This window comes from Schistocerca gregaria, chromosome X (genome assembly GCF_023897955.1).
Source record: "Schistocerca gregaria isolate iqSchGreg1 chromosome X, iqSchGreg1.2, whole genome shotgun sequence".
Classification (NCBI taxonomy): Eukaryota; Metazoa; Arthropoda; class Insecta; order Orthoptera; family Acrididae; genus Schistocerca; species Schistocerca gregaria.
This window is the reverse complement of record NC_064931.1, coordinates 161,586,428-161,609,915: the sequence shown is the minus strand read 5'-3', so window position 1 is coordinate 161,609,915 and position 23,488 is coordinate 161,586,428. Positions and strand designations below refer to the sequence as shown.

General features: G+C 37.6%; 1 protein-coding gene across 1 annotated transcript in view; it reads left to right on the top strand.

Annotated features, from left to right (window-relative positions):
- Positions 1-23,488, top strand: part of LOC126297950 (titin-like) — an 817,179-nt gene that overhangs the window by 344,440 nt on the left and 449,251 nt on the right. Inside the window, exons 18-20 of the mRNA XM_049989271.1 lie at positions 12,090-12,221; positions 12,305-12,425; positions 21,858-21,875. Coding sequence (XP_049845228.1) covers positions 12,090-12,221; positions 12,305-12,425; positions 21,858-21,875 — 271 coding nt within the window. The remainder of the gene's footprint in view (positions 1-12,089; positions 12,222-12,304; positions 12,426-21,857; positions 21,876-23,488) is intronic.

Below are 23,488 nucleotides of genomic sequence, written 5' to 3'. Positions count from 1 at the left end.
GATCATTTGCATTATAAATTTCGATGATGTGGAATAAGTCATTTTACATGCAAATAACAAATTAATTTGTACATATGGCTACATGCTGAAAACTTTTCCTTTCTTTTAATATATAGATGTAAGTTAGTAATTCCTACCCACCACCTTTTACCCTTTACAACAATAGACATTCTTCTATTGAATGTAAGGTGTTACAGATTGTTTCAAATCTTATTTTGTTGTCTGTCAGACATTTTATATCACTGGGCAAGTGATTAAAAATTGTTGTTGCAGCATTGTGTACCCTATTTTCACTAGAGACAACCTTAATTTGAAGTAATGAATGTCATTTCATCTTCTCGTAGTGTAATTACGTACATCATTGTTCCTTTCAAACTGTAGTGGATATTTTCAACAAGACTCATGAAGGAATAAATATACTGTGAAGCTGTAGTCAAAATTTGTAACTCCTTACACAGATGACTTCAAGATTAACATGGGTGAACACACATGTTGTTCTTTCAGTACATTTTTGAGCAATGAATACTTTCTCTCTGAAAGATGAGTTACCCCAGAACGTTATCTATATGACATTACTGCATGAAAATATGAAGAATATGTAAACTTTCTGATTCATCTCATCTCAAGGTTTTCAATGTTTCTAAATGCAAATTTGCCTGGACTATGTTGTTCTAGGAGTTCCAAAATGTACTTTTTCCAGTTTAAATTTTCATCAATATGGACATGTAAACATTTTTATGTTTCCACCCTAATTATTATTTCCACACCATGTGTTACACATTTTATTGTTGTACTACCTCTAGATGTGAGAGCTGAAGATGTCTTTTTGAAACTGAGAGAGTCCACTTGCACAAAACCATTCAACGATACTTCTAAGAACATTGTCCATTACTTCTGCTGCTGTATGAATGCTAGGAATGATTATAATCTTAGTGTCATCTGCAAAAAGTACTCATTCTACTCATTATATATTAGACAGAATATCATTTACATACTTGAGGAACAATAGCTGATGCAAGATTAAGCCACGGGGAAACCTATACATGATTTCTTCCAAGTCAGAATAATTTCCTCCTATTACATTGGTTTAATTGCTAAGTACAACTTTCTGCACTCTTTTGGTTGTGTATGACATTATCCATTGGTTGTTTATACTGTCAGTTCCGCATAAATTCAGTTTATATACTGTGTTTCACACAGTAAAATGGCTTAGATAGGTTGCACAAAATGCCAACCAGTGCTATTTTGTTATTTAATACTTGTAAATTATGGTTGAGTGAAACATGGGAATGGCATTCTCAGTTGAGCAACTCTTCTGAAATCCAAACTGTCATTTATTAAGGATATTATTGTTGCTCTGATGGGATACTCTTCTAGAATGCATCAGATTTTCAAAATTTTTGAAGAATTATCTCAGTAGTGAAACGGACTGCTAATTATTGATGGATCTCATATCACCTTTCTTATAGAGAGGTTTAACAATGGCATATTTCAGTCTTTCTGGAAAAATGCCTTGAGTAAGTGATGCAGTGCATATTTCAGATAAGACCAGGCTTATTATATCGAAACAAATCTTTAGCAATCTGTTGGAGTTTTTATTTTTGAGACAATATACAGTTTTCTTAATTTCAGAAGGAGAAGTTGATGATACATTCATGTGATTGAATTTTATGATAGTTCATTTTTCAACATACTGCTGTGATTTTTCTCTTGAACTTTTTGTCTCTATATTTTCTACTACATTTAAGAAATGTTTACTAAACATATCTGTTACTTGTGTTTGATTATTTAAGGCCTTTTCACTTAATTCAGCAGTAATGTTCTTTGGCTTGTTGTCCTGTCTTTCATTTGGTTGCCTTCCATATTGGGAATGATATTCCATGGATCAGGTAAACAGATTCTATGAAGAATCTTTTTAAAAAATTCCTGTAGATTATGCCACCATACTTGGAAGATATGTAGTTCAGTATCATTAGATGTGTGTCACAGTGAGCAAAAACAGTATATTTCAGTCTTTTCAATTCTCTTTATGTATAAGGAAATCATATTTGGGTAATGAAAATGATGCAGATTACTATAGTGAAGAACACTTTTTTTGGCATAACATTTGAGGATATTCACATCTGCGGTATTGTTTCACTGTAAGTGTTAATTGCTATTTGTAGTGTAAAGTTATACAGACGCTAACATGCCAGGAAGGGGGGTTATAATTGTTACATCCCACTCCTGACACCAATTGTAAAGTTAGGGGAAGTTTACAAGGGACTTCTGCAACCAATGTTAATGTATAGCTTGGCAGGGAAGGAGGAAGAAAGCAGTTAAATATGCCTCATGGTGGCAGTGTGCAGGAGGTCGAGCAGTCAGGATTTGATAGTGGGCATCCAGGGCAGCCGTTAAATGACAAAACAGGAATTTAAGTACAATGAACAGGATATACTTCAATATACGGAGTACAAAGGGCATGCCTAGGGTCAGAAGTTAGCAGGTTTAGGCCACTCTAGTAGGTCGAATAATTAATTAAAGTGGGCAACAGAAGGGGAAGTGGTTCATGTTAACTTACGGTGGTGACCAGTCGCAAAAGGCAGAGCCAGAGGCTCTGCCTTCCAAAAAGATGTCTGTTCTGTTCGAGGTCTGGATTTCAAGAGAGTGAAGCAAGTGTGTTCTGCTCCGCAGGACGCTCCGGCGTCCACACACATGATCGGTATCCCACACACGCTATTGGCAAAAATCAATGGTGCGAATTTGCTAGCAGTTTCAGCAGAGGGTTCAGGGTGTCTCCTGTCAGCAGCTTTAACTGGACAGAATCACCTCAGTTTTGAAAGGCAAGCGACTTGTGTCACGTAGGCATGGCGTGAATTACTCTGGGAGAAAACTTGTAGGAAGATTCCACTCAGCCTTTGAAATAAATTTCTTAAACCAGTTCTCTAAAATATTCGTTGACTGGCTGCCATCCCGTACAGTAGTCATGGAGGAACATATACTCAATTATTATTGGTACATGGCTCCACTTTTACAAATGATCATTCACCATTAATGCTTCAAAAAATGTAATGGCAAAATGATGCATCTAATTTATATGAGATGGTTGCTTACAAGCAGAATTTTTAATTATTTGAGTGATTAATTATGATTGATAGATCTTATCAAGAAGAAGAGTCTTCAGCGATGTTATTTAATTACAGTTGTAAAGTAAATAGTAAAATTGTTTTTAGAAGAGTCTCAGTACATTTCTGTCTCCTCTGACAGATGCAGCAGTGAATTTTGCACTGGTGCTTTACTTACAGCTCAAATACATTGGTGAAATACTAAGTAGCATGAAATCAGTTTTCTTAAATGTGTCTTAGATGAGTCTTTGGACAAAAGCACTGTAAGGTAGCCTGATTATGAAACATGGTGCCACAAAATTTAAGCATTCTGACGGTATGCTTCATTCAGTTGTTCAGTCTGCCAATTTGAACCACAGCTATGGATTCATACTTTCAGAATGTCACCACGGATGGAGCTGAGTCAAAGAAATCCATGAACCATTTAGACAGATCACTTTGCCACAATTGTACTTCAGTTTGGAATTTTAGTCACCTCTGTTTTTGATGCATTATTGTAACCCACACCACTGTTAAGCTGTCTGAATGTTACTATTGTGTGTATCTGACTGCACCTGTACTGTTGCATTACATTTATCTGTTGCTAGGACAGTTACATGTTTTCCCTCTTAAAAGATATGAATGCTTTGAGTTTTTATATAGAGATGTTACTTCATGCCGTATTAGCTTTGTAGAAAACTCTGCAGGTCTTCCTATTCTTACTTCTTTCTAAACTTTAGATTGAAGTTTAGGAACAGCTCGCTTGACACTGCTGATAATCTCATGTTTACATAACATACTCTGAACTCATGCAATGTTGAGGCCTTGTGGCAGCATGGGTGTTGTTGTCTAAAACAGTTTCTTCACCATCAAATTGACCATTGTCCTTGAATTATGAGTCTCACTGTTCTCTCAGTGTGAGATAGTCACTGCACCTTGTCAAAGTGTTTCACAGTAGATTTTTGGTTGTAGAGGTTCCTAGTTGTTCCTAGTGTTTCCACACACCCACTCCTGAGTCTTGGCTGAAAGACTGGAGAACAGGGGTAGATGGCAAGTGAGCAGGGTTTGTTCATTTTTGTCAAGCTCTTGCCTTCTACTGTATAGTTGCTCCCACATTATGGCCTAACTGTATTATGACACTGAGCAAACTGTAGAAGAGTGATGCTACTTCGACATAGCTGTAAGAAAGTGAGACTGCTGAGCTATCTTGCTTTCTTGATTAATTATTTTTGCAGTATCCTGAACTTACATTTTACACTGAAGAGCCAAAGAAATGGACACACTTGCCTAATATCGTATAGGGCCCATGCGGGCACGCAGAAGTGCTGGAGCACGATGTGGTATGGGCTCGACTAATGTCTGAAGTTGTGCTGGAGGGAATTGACACCATTAATCCTGCAGGGCAGTCCACAAGTCTGTAAGAGTATGAGAGGGAGGAGATCTCTTCTGAACAGCATATTGCAAGGCATCCCAGATATGCTCAATACTGTTCATACCTGGGGATCTGGTGGCCTGCGGAAGTGTCTAAAACCAGAAGAGTGTTTCTGTAGCTGCTTTGTAGCAATTCTGGATGTTTGGGGTGTCACATTGTCCTGCTGGAGATGTTCAAGTCTGTCAGAATGCACAATAGACATGAATGGATGCAGGTGATCAGACAGGATGCTTACATACATGTCACCTGTCAGAGTCATTCTAGATGTATCAGTAGTCCAATATCACTTCAACTGCACACACCCCACACCATTACAGAGTCTCTAGCTTGAACAGTCCCCTGCTGTCATGTAGGGTCCATGGATTCATGAGCTTGTCTCCATACCTGTACATGTCAATCCACTTGATGGAATTTGAAACAAGACTTGTCTGACCAGGCAACATTTTTCCAGTCGTCAACAGTCCAATGTCAGTGTTGATGGGTCCAGGCTAGGTGTACAGCTTTGTGTCATGCAGTCATTGAGGGTACACAAGTGGGCCTTCAGCTCCAAAAGCCCATATTGATGATGTTTCATTGAATGGTTTACGTACTGACACTTGTTGATGGCTCAGCACTGAAATCTGCAGCAATTTGTGGAAGGGTTGCACTTCTGTGTCACTAAATTATTCCCTTCAGTTGTTGTCCATCTCATTCTTGCAGGATCTTTTTCTGTCCACAACTTTGTCATAGATTTGATGTTTTACTGGATCCTGGATATTCATGGTACATTCATGAAATGGTCATATGGGAAAATTCCCATCTCATCACTACCTCAGAGATGGAGTGTCCCATCATTCATGTGCCAACTATAACACCATGTTCAAACTCATTTAAATCTTGATAACTTGCCATTGTAGCAGCAGTTACCGATCTAACAACTGCACCAGACAATTACTGTCTTATATAGCCATTGCCAACCACAGTGCCATATTCTGTATGTTTAAATATTTCTGTATTTGAATACACATGTGTATACCAGTTTCTTTGGTGCTTCAGTGTATTTTCTCCTTGCAGATGTGAACTGTATGACAACTGAAGTTTTCTAAATGAATTTCACTGATTTAACCTTCTCGGGTTGTCAGCCAAGTGACAGTATTATCATGAAGGAATGTTTCAGTGAGTTTCCAACTCATCAGCTTCAAGAGAAGTTATGGTGCTTTTGTAGAATGTGAACTACTTGAGCTACCGCACTACAGTCTCCTTTGCTGAGGGAGCATCAGGCAGGCCAACTGTTTGCCTTCAGAAGAGAGCATGTTTTCTTTGTTTTTTCTGTTGTTATTCGACTGGCTATTTGTTTGTTCCTCTTTTCATTATGTCCATCATTTCTGCAAGGTTCTTCGCATGTTTTCAATAACATAATTTTCCTCCTCAGCATTCATCCATTTCTTCCTTGGCTTTTTAAATACTACACATTATTCATTTTTTATGAATGAAAAAACCCTGAACTGTGAGTGTAATACAGGTAGCTACATACATTATGAACTTGCTTTTGTGGTGCAAACTTTTTGTTAGTAAGAATTTGATACAAGGGCTAGAGGTCAGGAAGATGGTTAGCAAAGACATGCTGTTTTCTGATTGTAATTTCCACTACTTTTGTTTGTGAAAGCACTTAAATCTTTGAAGTAATCTTCAGGTTGGTTTAGGTTTTTCTCACTTCCCCACAAACATAATAAAAGAAACTTAGGTGCTTTTCTTATTTTCAAGCACAACTGTTCTTGTTGGGCATTATGTTGATAGGGACAACAAATATTTTACCAGAATGTTTCAAAATACTATTCTGATGTTCAAACTGAAATATAGCATAAAATTCAATGAGCCCTATTGACATACATCTAATTACATATCCAAGATTAAAAAAAAACTTCATTCCTATTGGCCTTTTATAACAGTTGTTAGCCTTTAGTATGTTGAAAAAGACTTCTTTCATGCAGCAAGCTCTATCATTGTAATACCGTATTAGTAATTAGATTATCATTGTGCATCATGCAGCATTTGTGTTTTACAGAAACCACATTTTGGGTAGCATAGCTTCAACAGTATTGGGAGCTTCCCAAAAAATATTAAAATACAGCTCCCCATCAGGATTGATGTCAGAATGCTCAAAATCATAACTGCATGTCCTAAGTATTAGTCATCTCAGCCTTAACCTTTTATAAATAATATTAACTTCAAATGAATTTTAAAATTACAGAATTTCTTTGTATTCTGTGTCTTCTATTTTCCCATTTCAGGAATTTTCCAAGTAAAGTTTGCTGCTTTACAAAATAATTAGTGTGCTCTTTCCAAGTAGTGTCTTGTAAGCTATGTTCATTTTTATCACCATATAATAAATAAGTGTCCTCATGAAGGTGGGAACAGGCAGACACAAACAAACATTGCTCAAGTAAGGTAGATTCATGTAGAATAATGCCCAGATTTGATATACTGTTTATTTATTGCAAGTGATTGTGTCCCATAGCTAGGAGAGCTTTTTTTAAATTTAATGAGTATTAAGTGAGAAATTAATCACCTTCCTAATATGTAATTCTTGATATATTTGATAGTTTTAGGATATTTGTGCAATTATTTATTGTGACTATTCCTCCACAAAAAGTAAGACAGTACAAGATGTGATACTTAAAATTAACTAATAAAGATATGTCACAGAGTTACGGATCTTTTGTTGCCATTTACAAGAGGTATTGTCTTGATATGTTCAGAAATGTCTTTCATAATGAACCCATAGTGGCTTAACAACCCCTCAACCCCTCCCAGCCAACACCCCCCCCCCCCCTTTATTGCCCACTGACCTCCCCCACTCCTCCTCCCCCCCCCCCCCCCCCCCAAATTAAGTCTTGTTTGTGGTCACTGAAATATTATTGTATTAAGGTATAGTAATGTAAAGCTGTTCTGCTGTATTTTAGAGAATTTTTGCATAAACAGTACTGAATAAATATATTAGGTCTTTTATATAATGTAGTGCTTTATATTTTTAGCTCCGTTATATTAAACTGCTACAGAATCATAATTACTTAATAGTACATGTGCAAAAGTAACTTTTATAAGTGATCAGTGTGAAGCAGTGTTATGAGAGTTAACTTTGCTTGTCCTATACTGGCTACATATCTGGCATAATATCATTGGCTTTTTTAATGACAACATTATTTCCTTCCACAAGTTTCTCGTAAAAGTATTGTTGTTACTATGGATAACAATCCATTGTCCTTAAAATATTTTCTGAAACAGTTGTCTTCTTTATTAGTAATAACTCCATCAAACACCTGTGTTGATAAATGAAACTAATCAATTATTGGCAATATAATGTATATGGTTAGATAAGAAATCTATCCACCAGGTGGCCACAGGCGAACAGACACAGACAAAAGGGTTTAACTTTTATAAGCTTTCGGAGCCAGTGGCTCCTTCTTCTGGCAGAAGAGTTGAAGGAGAAGGAAGAGGGGTGAAGGAAAAGGACTAGAGTGGCTTATGGAAAGGGTCGCAGTTCCAGAAGGTCACCCACAACAATGGGTCAGGGGAGACTTAGCAGACAGGATGAGAAGGAAAGAAAACAATTGGTCTTTCCTTCTCGTCCCGCCCGGTTCATCTGCCCTGACCAGGGGTTCTGGGTGACTTTTCAGTATTGTACCCCTTTTGTATTTCCTTCTCATTCTGTCCGGTAAGTCTCCCCTGACCTGGGGTTCTGGATGACTTTTCTGAACTGTACCCCTTTTCCTAGGTCTCTCTAGTCATTTTCCTTCACCCCTCTTCCTTCCTCTTCAACTCTTCTGCCAGAATAAGGAGCGACTGGCTCCAAAAGCTTGTAAAAGTTAAACCCTTTTGTGCGCATGTTCCCCTGCCATTGCTTGGTGGATATATTTTTTATCTATCCATTTACATTATAAAGACTTGTGTAGAGTATGTGCACCTCAATTTACTTCATTCTCATATTTCCTTAACTTAAAAACTGATTTTTACCTATCACAAAATCTAATGATTAACCCATAGTCTATTGAGAACACTATTCACATTCTCTGGACATTACACTGTGGGATTAAAGTCGCATACCCATGGAGCACACCATGTGATTTATGGGGCTGGTTAAAGATAAAAACATATCTGAGTACAAGGCTTGCTCATCAAGAAAATCATATTTACAGCTTTTCTCCTCACCACATCATTCTTTCTTTTCTGTGTAACAGCTCTATGCTTTTTTTTATAACAGCTTTGTGCTTTTTATACAGCATCCATGAAAGAGAGAAAGATATTTAACCAATTGTAATAAATTACAGATTCAAGCTTTTATAATTCAAAATGCTTATTTAAAATGCTCACTTATCCATTGGCCCTCTCTTCTCCTTTCACTGTAAGAGGCCTCAATGAGCATTAATGCAGTTATAAATAAAATTTAACATTAATGAACTGGCTGATGTTAAACAATTGAACAATGTAGTGCTGAAATATCCATTGATATTACACTTGTCTTTGATATGTCATGTACCCAACATTCTACTGATATCATTGTCTTTTGGTGGCACATGTGTCAAGTGATTCAGGCATGTTTATCAAATACTGAGATAGCTACAATACACTCTTTAAGATAAACTTCCTTTATTTAGTGCTTCACTGTTGGTACATTGATACACTTGTGTCATTGTCAAAACAGTGGTAGGCTTCATACTTATTAAAGTGTAGGTAATGGAGCTTTTGTTCAAAACCCACCATTAAGAATGTTTGACTGGATTTTTTTGTTAATCAGTGATGTTATACCAGCACCCTGAGTAACCCTGTTCTTGATAAAATCTTATGACTGATATGACCTAGAAGAGGAAAGTCCTGTCCATTTCATGGAAAATCCACTCTGTATTGTCTCAATAATATGTTTAATGTCAGTGTCTGCCACTATTCATTTGATGATTATTCTTATATAATCTGAGAACATGTATGAATAACATAAACTCTTCAGCATCATTTGGCCAAACTAGTCATGGAAGTTGTGCTTCTGAGAGATTTATTGCAGTCATATCAGTTGCATCTAATGAACTCTTCAGAATTCACTCAGCACTTTGTCTGAAATGGTTAATACTGCATATATTCCAGTTCACTGCAGATTTTCCATCATGCTTGTCTATCACCCCATACAGGGGACACATGCATCACAGTATTTCATAAGAGCCTTCTATGGAGACTAATCAGCCTTCGTGGTCCAATTTGGGGACATTTACAGAATTATAAGTTTCTACTATGGTAGTTAACAGGGTATAATTGGATGCAATGTTTGGTGGACACACTTGTGCTGCAAAGTATACAAGGAACCATGCTCTACTGAGCAAAAAAGTCTAAAAAACCAACTTATCTGAACTATGGAATAGCCTATAGTACATTATTTATGATGTATTGAAGGATCTGCATCATTAAAATTGGACATCCAATGGTTGAACAATTTTATATGGTATTGTCTTAATCTGGAAATAATTATTTCTTCTGTGAACTTTTCTTGGGGGCTGCAATACATATTAGTTACACTTTGTGAAAAAGTGTAAAGAAACTGGTTGTCCTTTGGACCTGCAGTAGAATAAATAATTTAAAACAAATGAGTTTAATTGTGTTGATTAAAATTTGCCAAAATGCTCTGTCAAGTAAAACAAAATATACAGAAATACTGCAACATAGAATCAATCTAGCTTTGGCAGTATCATCTGGCAGAAGTGTATACGCTATGACACATCAGAAGCACAGATCATAAAACACAGTTTATATGGTGTCTGTCCCCAGTAGTTGAGCAGTCAGCGCAACATAATGTCAGTCCTGAGGGCCCGGGTTTGATTCCCAGCTGGGAGAAGATCTTCTCTGCTCAGGGACTGGGTGTTGTGTTGTCTTAATCATCATCATTTCACCCCCATCAATGTGCAAGTCATCGAAGTGGTGTGAAATCAAAAGACTTGCACACGGCAAATGGTCTACCCAACGGGAGGCCATAGTCAGACGACATTTTTAGTTTATAAGGTTACATGATAACAGTTTGCCAAATCATCTATCTTTATCATTGCTTTCAGTTTTAATGTGACATGGGCATAATTTTGCTACTTACATTTCTAACTTTAAATATTCCATGGAATGGCATTGTGAAATCTGAGTATCTGAGTTGAGAAGTTTTGATATTTTAAACAACAGTGTGAGAAAAATCAGGATTCCATCAGTTGGTTAGCAAATGGGCACACTAGTAAAATGTTGACTGCTACACATCACTGCATTTGTGATCAAAGATTTTTTTGTAGCTGACTACTTCACTTCTTTTTATGCAATACTGTTATTCAGTGAATGTTTGAACTACAGTTTATTGTAGCAACAAATTTCAAAAGAGGTTTAATCTGTTGTAGGCAATATTCCCAATTGTTTGAAGAGCTGTCTACAAAAGATTCTAGAGTGGATACTATATATTTTCCTTATCACACATTTCTACTCAGCTCTTTACCACTCTTCCAAGAGTCCTCATTGATACAACTACACATATCAGCTCTCTCTGGACATCTATTGCCTTATGTGACACCTTCATTTAATAAAAGCAACTGATAAATCACATCTAGTATTTTTCCTGAATTACTCATAGAGTATTTTGTGTAATTGTTTCGAGGTTTGAAAATCCCACCCTTTCTGATAGTTTCTCAGGGTTGCAATGTATATATTGGTGTGTACACCTTCATCTCGATATAAGGGAAGATCAAGAATTTTCCATCTCAAGGCATTGCTGCAGTGTATATGCAACATAGTGTGACTCTAATGTGAGTATATAAGCAGTTACATGTAGGTAAGGTATTAGTGTGGCATTCATGTGTTTCTGACATGTGTGCAGTAAATGCAGAAATGTGAATTGTGACGACGTTGTTATTTCCAAATGGATTCAAACAGGACTGATGTACTGTTATTCTTTTCTCAACTGCCAAAGGACAGACACTGGAAGGTGACCTTCAGAGAGTGAAGATGAGGCAACACATATGTTGAAACCTGTGATCAGGAGTGCTGCTACTTTGTGGTAATGCATGTCCCCCTATAGCAAATGTCGTAAAGCGGAAGTTACACCAACTTGGTGGGAGATACTTGAGCACCCACTCTGTACTCCTGATCTCTCCCTGGGTGATTATCACACCTTCTATCCCTTAAAGCAGGCCTTGAAGGATGGATAGGTCCTTTCAGATGAGGATGTGCAGTAGATAATTACGATCTTCTTAAAGCAGCAGGACACGGTGTTTTACCAAACAGGTATCTTCGACATGATGGATCAGTGGGATGATTGCTTCAATGCTTGTGGCACTTTCTCCTGATTGGCATACTAATTCTTGATTGTACGGCATTCAAAAAGAAACTTTTTGATCACCTACTGTAACAATCACCTGCAATATGGGCAAAAATATGATGAGAACATTGAAATTTCTCTAGCTGTGGCAACTGCAATACATTTCTTCTGTCACTTTTTAAACCCCAGAAATTACTGCTCAAGAATTTTTGTTTTATGTTGTTGTACTATACCTAACTCAACAATTTTTTTTAATTATTTTTAGGTGAAGATACAATGCTCAGTGATCAGCCTTACAGATACCTGACAGTAGATGAAATGAAAAGCCTTGGAGATGATTCACTGCCAATTGATGTTACAAGGGATGAAAGAATCGATTCCAATAGAGAATGTATGGGTATGTTTGTAGATATGTAGTTGTTTTGATCTGTGTAAATGACATTACACATCAGTTAACACAATTTGTACTTCTCTCTTCAGCTCCACCAACAGCAGTTGATGATACTATCAGCCCACAACATGCCAAAGAAACATACACTCCATTTGTAACAAATTATGCACCTGACAATGTGGATATTAATAGGCATCCCGTTCATGTTGGGTAAGCCACAATCATATTTTTACCAGAATTCTGTTTCTAAAGATCAGAAAAAATTTCTTGACTGTCAAGTTTCCATTATTCTTGACTGACTTTTTTTTCTCTTATCTGTTTTTGATAAGCAACAAATCCTGCATACTATTTTACTAGAAATGCATTAACATTTTCATAATAGTAAGACAGCAATTTATTTTCAAACAATGCAGTGAATTTCATGTAAATGGTATTATCCAGACAGATTACAGAACAGGACTGTTGAAATGTTGAAGAATATAAAAGAAACAATGAGAAACTGTGTTTTCTTAAAGAAAGCATTAATTTTAAAGTGTGTTAATAAAGCTGAAAATCTCGAGTTTATGGCTATTAAAAGGAGAATGCTAATTCTATAAATAAGATATAATTTTTGTAATTTTGCAGAGTTAACAATGGTCATATGCTGTGAACAATGGCCAAAGCTACCAGCTACCTCGACTCAGCATGTTGATTAAAAGAAAGGTGGTAAAGACTGTCTGCAAGAAATCATTTCACACTGACATCCTAATCTGTAGAGTTCACACATTGTCAGACAGGACCAGAGGGGAGAGGGTGTGGGAGGGATGGTTACCACAGAATTACAAGTAGTTTTCCAAATTAATGGTTATTTAAAACGGAAAACTGTACAGGCATTGCACCATCACTCAACAACACCTATGAAGGAGCTCAAGATGAAGGAAGGAAGTAAACCTTGTGCATGTCTGTCCAGTGTTGTTTCAATTTCTGGAAATAGTAGTTCTGTTCCATGGAAACATGGAATTCCATGCATATCAGACCTGTCAGCAAAGATAAAAATTTCTCTTCAAAAAATTAAAGACCACTAATGTTAGTCCTCTTATAACTGGACTTCCATTGCCAGTACCATCCCAAAGTCACATTATATGTGAGACAGATCCTTCAAGGAGTCAAGTAGAATGTCAAACACTCCAGGTAGAAATATCAACCCCTTAACACAAGGATCATATCCCTGTGGAAGGGCTGGCTGGAGTAGCCATGCAGTTCTAGGCGCTACAGTCTGGAGCCGAGCGACCGCTACGATCGCAGGTTCGAATCCTGCCTCGGGCATGGATGTGTGTGATGTCCTTAGGTTAGTTAGGTTTAAGTAGTTCAAAGTTCTAGGCGACTGATGACCTCAGAAGTTAAGTCGCATAGTGCTCAGAGCCATTTGAACCATTTGAACCTGTGGAAGGCCCATGTGCAAAACCTGCCCAATCCACACACCCAGTATTTCCTAGTCCAGTCCTGTCACTTGTTTATCCTACTCCATCAGGGGCCGTGCCACCTGTGAAGACAGCCATGTCATTTACCAGCTCTGCTGCAATTGTTGCACAGCTTTTTATATTGGTGTGACTACCAACCAGCTACCTACACAGAATGAATGACCAGTGCCAAGCTGTGGCCAAGAGCAAAGTAGGCTACCCCGTGGCACACCATGCAGCTGAACATAACACACTTGATTTCAATGGCTGCTTCACTACCCAAGCTATGTGGATCCTTCCCTCCGGCACCAACTTTTCTGAACTGTGCAGATGGGAGTTATCCTTTCAACACATTCTCTGCTCCTGTAATAATCCTGGCCTTGACCTACAGTAACATACTGTCCCCGCACCCTCCACCCTGGCCCACAACCTCCTGACGCTGCACCTGTTGATATTCTAGTCCCTGCACACTCCAGCAGACAGCATTCGCCTCTCTCCCCACTTGTACACTACTATCATTTCCCCTTCCCCAGCCTCTCCAGATTGCTGCTTCCATCCCGCGTGATATTGCATTTCAGCCCGAGATGCTGGAGTTGGTGGTTGTGTATGTATGAGGTGTGCTTGTATGTGTGTGTGAATAGTACATATGTCTCTCTTTCACTGATGGAAGCTGTGGCTGAAAGCTATATGTGAGTGTCTTTTGACTGTGTCTGTCTGCAACTTGAAGTGCCTTCTTTACGTCAAGTAGACTGTGTAAGGGGAATACCATGCCAAAGTTTCATATTATATATGGGCATTTTCTTTGAACAGTCAAGTAAAATATATAAGGAGAATGGAAAATAAACCTGGTAGTAGTGCATACATGCACTCATACCAGCAAAATATTACAAAAGCATCCAAATACCCATATGTTGAAAAATCTATAGGTTTACTGACCTTATTTTACCTCAATCATCATTATCATTTCTTGTCTAGTAGATGTCCTGTTTAGTGCATAAACAGTTTAAAATAATCAAGTGCCTGTTTGAAGACTCATGTAGGAAGGTTATTACAAAAAAGTTAAAATAGAGAGTTATTACATATTCAGTAATACCATAAAAGACGGGAATGGCACCTTGCTCTATGCTTGTAGTCGTATTTTGAGTGCATGAGTTACACTATCATTATCTGGAAAGTGTATCCCACATAGAGAATCCTTAATTGGCCCAAACACATGGAAGTCAGTGTGTGCTAGATCTGGGCTATAGAATGGTGCATTGATGTCCAGACCAAATTGTTAGCTGTTCCTAGAGTCTTAGACTTGTGTGTGAGAGTGCATTGTTATTTTGGAACATAATTTCTTTTGGATTCTTGTTAGACTGAACACACTAGAAATTGTTTTTGAGTTTGTTCAGAGTTTTCAGTGTGCCTTCAAATTAAAATTTGACCCTTTTACCATCCATGAGAAAGACACCACCCCTATCCCAGAATTCTGTGATAATGACTCTGCCAGCAGACGGAGCTGCTTTGAATTTCTTCTTGTTTGGTGATAGCAGGTGGTGCCTATACAGTGACTATCTTCTTGTTTCCAGCTCAGAGTGATGGGTCCATATTTGGTCATTTGTAACAATCTGTGACAGAAAGGCCTCTCCATTGTCCTCAAACTGATTTAAAAGTTCAAATGAAATGGCCTTTCTTTGAATCTTGTGATCTGTTGTGAGCATTCATGGAAACCATTTTGAGCACAGCTTTGAATACCAATAGTCTCATTCACTGCACATGCACTTCCAATGCTCACCATTACCTGTAGAGCACATTTAAGAGATATGATGTGCCAGGCTCCGTGAATAATGGCATCCACACACTTCACCATCTTGAGAGCAGTGGCTGTGGCAGGATGTCACCATGGAGTTTCTACACTTCCTGACACTTTTACTTGTTTCATCCACTGCCCAACAGTACTCCTCTATCAACTGGATATATTATTACCACCAACTATCAAATCATACAATGATGGCACCATTCAAAGATAAGGGAAATAAGAGCTCTTACTGAGGCATGCAGACAGTCATTTTTCCCTTGCACAATCTGCCAGTGGAACAGAGGGCAGGAAATATGACTTTGGCATGAATTGTGCCCTCTGCCACACACCGCTTGGTGGCTAGCAGAGTATATATGTAGATGTGGATGTAGATTGGCATACACTGCATACAACTGTTTTTCCTCTCAACTACATCTAAATGATTGCCCTGCGATTCACAATTAAGTGCCTGGCAGTGTGTTCATCAAACCACCTTTAAGCTACTTCTCTGATGTTCCACTCTCAAACTGTGTGTGGGGAAAACAAAAACTTAAATCTTTCCGTGTGAGCTCTGATTTCTCTTACTTTATCATGATGATCATTTCTCCCTCTGTAGGTGGGCGGCAACAAAATATTTTCACACCCTGAAAAGGAAACTTGTGAATGGGATTTCACAAGAAGGTCCTGCCACAGCTAAGAACACCTTTTTTTTAATGAATGCCACCCCAATTTGTGTATCCTATCCGAGGCACTCTCTCCCCTATTTCATGATAAGACAAAATGAGCTGCCGTTCTCTGAATTTTTTCTGTGTCCTCCATCAGTTCTCTCTAATGCTGATTCCATACCACACAGTAATACTCCAGAAGAGGGCAGACAAGCATATTATAATCAATCTCTTTAGTAAACCTGTTATATTTTCTAAGTGTTCTGCCAATAAATTGCAGTCTTTGGTTTTGCTTTCCCCACAACATATCTGTGTGTTCATTCCAATTTAAGTTATTCATAATTGAAAGACCGAAGTATTTAGTTTAGTTTACGGCCCTAAGATTTGTGTTATTTATTTTTTAACTGAAATTTAGTGGGTTCTTTTCAATGCACATGTGGATGACTTCACCCTTTCGATGATTTAGAGTCAACTGCCACTTTTTTTTATCATACAAATATCTTGTCTAAATCATTTTGCAGTTTGGTTTGATCATATGATGACATTCCATGGCAGTAAAAGACAGCATTATCTGCAAACAATCTAAAAGGTCTACACAGATTGTCTCATAAATTGTTTACATAGATCAGGAACAACAGAGGCCCTATAACACTTCCTTCAGTAAGGTCAGATATTAGTTCTGTTTTACTCAATGGCTTTCTTTCAGCTGTTATGAACTGTGACCTTTCTGACCGGATATCGTGAATTCAGTCATACAACTGAAATGACTCCATAGGCATGCAATTTGATTAGAAGTCACTTCTGAGTAATGGCGTCAATTTGACATCCTCTGTCAATAGCACTTATTACTTTGTGAGAATGAAGAACTAGTGTGTTTCACAAGAACAATATTTTCTGAATCTGTGTTGGCTATTGCCAATAAATCATTTTCTGTGAGGTGATTCATAATGTTCGAGCACAGTTTACATTCCAGAATCCCACCTCAAATTGATGTTAGTGATATGGATCTATAATTCTGTGGATTACTCCTATTTCCAGTCTTGGTTATTGCTGTGACTTGTGTAACTTTCCAGTCTCTGAGTACAGATCTTTCCCTGAGCTAGTGGTTGTATATGATTGCTGATTATGGAGCTGTTGTATCAGCATACTGTGAAAGAAACCTGACTAATGTACAGTCTGGACCATGAGCCTTGCCTTTCTTAAGTGTTTTAAGCTGCTTCACCACACCAAGGATATTTACTTCTAAGTTACTCATATTGACAGTTATTCCTGATTCAAATTCTGGAATATTTATTTTGCCTCCTCAGAAAAAAAGGAGTCATTCAGTATGATTTTGGACAACATTATATGCTTACCACTGACTTTAAACATATATTTTTGCTGAAATATCAGGGGTAGATTGTAGTCACCACCAACTATAATTGTATGAGTGTGGTACCCAACTGAATTAACACTCAGGTTTTCTTTGAGTTGTTCAGAAACTGTATCATTTGAGTAGGAGGGTTAATAAAAGGCACCAATTATTAATTTATACCAGTTGTGAAGTATAACCTCTACCCACACTAACTCACAGGAACTATCTGTTTCAATTCCACTACAAGGTAGACTGCTTCTGGCAACAATAAACCCTCCACCATCAACTCTGTTTAATATATTCTTTCTGAACATCAATAGGTTCTTTGTAAAAATTTCAGCTGAACTTATTTCTGGCTTTAGCCAGCTTGTAACAATTTGAGATTCAGTGGTTTCTATTAGCCCTTGTAACTCTAGTTCTTTTGCAACACAGCTATGACAGTTTACAACTAGAATACTGATTATTCCTAAGTCCACCCTCTTACTGTGTTTGACCTGCACCCTTTGAAACTCAAGCACTTTCTGCATGTTCCCAAGACCTTCTAACCTAAAAAGCCACCCAGTCCCTTTGCCACCTCTCTAGCTGCTTCTTGCATGTAGTGATCTCCTGACCTATTTGAAAGAACCTGGAAACACACCACACAATCGTGCAAATTGAGGAATCTGCATCCTACATGGTCACAGAACTGAGCCTCTGATTCATACCCTCCACTCAGTTATGTACCAAAGGACCACAGTCAGTTCTGTTGATGATACTACAGATGGTGAGCTCTGTCTTCACCTCACAAGCAAGACTAACAGTCTTCACTACTTCATCTATCTTCTTGGAACCAGAGAGAATTTCTTCCAATTGAAAGCAGCACACATTGTTAGTATCAGCATGATCCACCACCTGCAGTTACCTGCAGCCTGTGCTCTTCATGGCACCCAGAAGCATCCTTTCCACATTTTGAAATGATTCCTCCCAGTATGCACAGAGAGTTCACATTGGATTCCATCCCCTCCTTTGCAGACATATCCCTAAGGGGCACCATTATCTGCTTGACATTGGAGTTCCCAACTACCACCCTCTGTGAATTCCTGGTTCTTGCAGGCTGGGGGGATTCCTCTGGAACAGTGTGAGTAACTTGCTCATTGACTTTGCCAGCCACAGATAGTACCTAAAACCTGTTTGTCAGATGAACTGGGGAATCCCTCCCATCAGCCTCTCAAAATTTTCACTGCTGGTGAAACCTTGGAATGACCTCCCACTAAAACCACAGGCGAGGAATCAACTTTAGTGCGGGCAGTACCAAGAGTGACCACAATGGTCGGCCGATTGGGGAACCCATGGGTCATGCTGGATGTCCTTCCAATTGCAGCATCCAGTCACCCACAATGATGTCCATTAGTAACAGCCATTAGCTGCATGACCAAAGTCAATGCTGCCTGGAGCAGTGAGTGAAATCTCATCAACTCAGTTCACACCTGAACACAGTCACAGTTGCTATCCTTACTAAAAACAGCCTGATAAATACACAGACATGCATGAAATATAGGTGTTGAAGCTATGGAACACTGATAAAATGAGAAGGTGTGTCAGTTCACAATACTTTAGTGGGCTGGTGCTAGGAGAGCTGTCACTTGATGGGGGATATCACTACTACAAGTGGCTCTTGAAACACAAAAACAAATGCCTGGCATGATGCAAACAGCAGTTCTATGTGCTACCACAGTTAATAATGTGTGTGACTGTGCCTGATAAATAAACAAACATTCACAAAATATAGGAGTTGAAACCAAAGAACTCCGATGAAATTTAAAATAAGTCACTTCTTATGAGAAGCCATGTGAACTCACAGTACTCATAAATATAATTCACAAACAGATGGTGAACTCACCTTTATCTGCAGCAGGAACAGAAGTCCTCTCTCACTGACGCTCTAGCTGACAATCAAGAATTGCTCGTAACAAGTGTCTTGTGTAGACGCCATTTTGATATCACAGTATGCCTGTGCCATCTGTAGAATTGTTTGAAACTTCACACATATGCAGAAGAAGCGTAAAATTTGAAGCACATGAAAGGTCATTTTCCTATTTGCATTAATAGCTGTAAAAATAATTATATTACCTTTATAAATAATGAAATGTACTGAATGGCACTCATTAATACAGGTTCAGGTATGTAGACAATGTACTGTTTATGTGGACAGGCAATATGACAAAAATTAATACGTGTTTTAATTGTGTAAACACTTAACACCAAAATATTAACTGCACCATTGATGTGGGTAACAAAACCATAAATGTCTCACTGATTAACATTGATATCAGTGCACTGGTATGTTGTTTTAAAATCTAAATGCGAACAAATAGTATGTTGATAACTCTCAGTGGCCAACAGCACACAAACAGGCAACTTTCTACCTTAGGGTACTTCACCTCATTGCTATTTCAATGTCCAGAGTAGATTTTCAAAGTTAGGTACCACAATATCCAGCAATGGTTGTAATCTTTTTCTGATACACTATGTCGTTATATATATATTCAATACAAACACAGGTTTATTCCCTTTTTCTATCCACCCTCTGCATTTCTATCCAATGTATACAGAAAGTGGTGTAGCATACTACACTTAAAACAAATATACCACAATATGGCCAAAATGTTACAACCCTGCCACATAAAATATCATGCTAAAATCTTAAAATATGCTCTTCAGGTATTCTGTTCTCAAAGACTTCAACATATTACATAAATAAAATACAACTTATGTGTGTACAGACATACTATAACAGTAATTACATGTACCATAATTTGTACAATGTTGCTATGTATAGCTGTACAACAAAAGCTCTTATTTTTGGGGCTTTCAGTCTGAACTACATCTCTCCATGCCATGGTAGTTACACATCAGTACACATATTTTTGACTGGTTTTTTATTGATCCATCTTTATCATACAACACAAATTGTACAATCAGTTTTAAATATGAGGATACCACTATATTTAGAATCACCAAAATGATGGGAAAGCAATTAGGTAGATGTGCTCATAATATAATTTTATCTGTAACTGATGGACATGCCAATATAAAGATATAGGAATATATAGTACTGGAAAAATAGTAGGCAAATTAAAATTAGCCAACAGGAGAAAATATGTATAAAAGATTTGAAAATATACAAGCTTTTGCAGTCAGGATTCCTGCTTCTGGCAGGAGGGCAGGAGGGAAAGGAAGAAGGATGAAGGAAAAGGACTGGTGAGGTTTAGGAAATGGGCAGTGTTATACAAAAGTGACCCAGAATCCTGGGTCAAGGGAGACTTCAGATGATTTCATAGGTTTCCTGCAGAACTGAAAAAAAGTGATTAACACTAAATCTTCAAATCTAAGTTGAAAGGTTACCATTTCTGTTTTGTACACCTGCTCAGTTCTGTACAGCTGCTTATCCATATTTGCTTTCACAGTCTTTTTCATGTTATTTTAATTGATGTGTTTATAGATTTTCTAATGAGCTTTCTGCTAATTGACTTCTTCCATGACCAAATAGCTTAGGCTCACATGTTTCCATGGCTCCCAATTAAAAATAATAAAATAAATTACACATATTCTCATGTCAGGCAAACAAGAAATGAAAGCTGACTATTGAGAGGATTCAAGATCTGCAAACATGTGGCATACACTCACCTTATTGAATATAGCTTGATCTTTCCCCTCTCTTGGTCTTTACCTAACTTTCTCATTTGTCCATGCTTCCAACATCGTCTGGCACATTATACCAAAACAATACATATGGTATTTATTTTATTATCATTTTCAGTGTAAATTGAAATTTTATTTGGTATTACCATGATTTGAAGCTATAATGTAATCTGATTTGCCAAGTGCAAACTTCTACCATTCCTCCTTTCACATTTATTTGTACATGGTATAGATGTTTTTTGCAATGTCATGTTTACACTGTTGAAGGTGATTTTATATTCTGATTGTTAAGGCTTGTTAACATCTCTGATGAATATAATTAGCTATTTTCTTGAACCTCAAAAACTGAGTTGCAAGATTATATTATATATTATATACCATGCTGAGTTTGCATATTCATTGATAATCACACACAGTAGGAAATAGGTGGTACTCAGTGAAATATGGAATATGAAAGAAAGGAACTGATGTCGTACTTCTTTGCTTCAAACACAATCTACTGTGTAAATTCTTCTTCGTTTGTGTGCCCATAGTGTCTGTTAATGCTTTACAATTATTGAAGCTGCATAAAGTCTGTCCTCGCAACTACAAAAAGTGCACATTTTTTGGTAGTTTCAAAGACAGATTGTATGTGCCTTTAATAATCAGTTATGTGTTGGTTTGGAAGAACAGTAATTGACTAATGCAATCTCATACAAATTGTTTCTTCTATGTCTAACACAGGAAGCTACACTGGAAGAAGTAAGTTTTATCTCATTTTTGACTTATTTTTTGTTGTCTTACTTACTACAAAATGTAATGCATGGATGAAGATAAATGCAAATAGTTGGGAAATAGTTGAATTCTGCATTCATCAGTCTTTAGTCATTGTCAGTTCTCTACCAACAATGATTTCCTTAATAACGCTGCTGAAGTAGTGTATGCATTTTTGTTATATTTCTGTTTAACTGATATTTATACCTTCTTTTTCTTATTCCTGCTTGTATAAACTGTCCAATCTGTTTATCTTTCAACTTATATGTAGACAGTATAAATTACACTGACTAAAATTACATAAACAAGGTTTCCATTTTAATTTAATAGTACAAGTCATTTTTTAAAACTGATTATATCTGTATTTTAAATTCCAGTAGAACCATCTTCATTATCATTTGTCGCTGACATCATAAAAAGAACTTTTGGGATGTGGAATTTCTCAAGAAATACTTAAATAGAATGCCATATCTATCATGAACTTTTTCTGCACACTGCATTAACTCTTGATTCCCCATAATACAATCTTACTCTTTTTTTTCTACCTGCACCTGTATATAATGGTTAATTAATTCCTTATTTTATGCACAAAAATGCACTTACCATCCATAATACATTTCCTTCTGTTACACCATAAATACGAAGGTTGGAACTTAAATAGCGGCAACTATTTATTCACAACTGATACAAAAGAGTTGCCCCTGTTACTGTCCTTCAAAGTAGTCACCAAATATGTGCAGAACCCATTGCCAATGATATGGAAGACATAGTATACCATTAGCAGAGCCTGTTCTGTTGATGGTGCGAATGGAGCGGTCTACTGCCTGTCGAATCTCTGGAACAGTTCTGAAGCAAATACCACGAAATGGTTCCTTCATCTTCAGAATCAAATCAGAGTCACAATGACCCTAAGTCTGGGGAGTATGGTACAGTACTTCCCACTGCCATCGACCAAACAGAGCAGCCACAGCTTGCACTGTATGCGCGCGCATTGTCATGCAAAATGATGGGTTGGTTGTGCAGAAAGAGTTGCTGCTTCTTTTGCAAAGCTGGTCACAGGTGATGCTTTGAGAATGATCAGTAATACTGTGTGTTGATGGTCTGCCGTGGAGGAATGTAAGGCGTTACGATAACACCATCACAGTCGTACACAAGAATCACCATAACCTTATACCATTCCATACGCACCATCAACAGAACAGGCTCTGCTAACAGTATACTATGCCTTCCACATTGCTGGCAATGGGTTCTATACAATGCTGGTGACTACTTTGAAGGACAGTAACAGGTGAGAGCATGTAACTCTTTTGTATCGGTTGTCAATAAATAGTTGCCGCTATTTAAGTTTCAACCCTTGTATATTGCTTATGAAGTATGATAAGCCAACACACATGTACATAAGCGTCTGCACATGAAAATGTGTTAAATCAGTCAAAATATTTATTTAGAAATGTTCCATTCATATTTATTCCTTTAGAGTAAACTTTTATTGAAGCTCAGTGGATATCAGACAACACAGAATGAGCTGGAGTGAAGAGTGCCAATTGGGGAGTGTAGACTAATGTTCAGAGCATCTGTGGAAGCAGTGAAACTCAATGAAT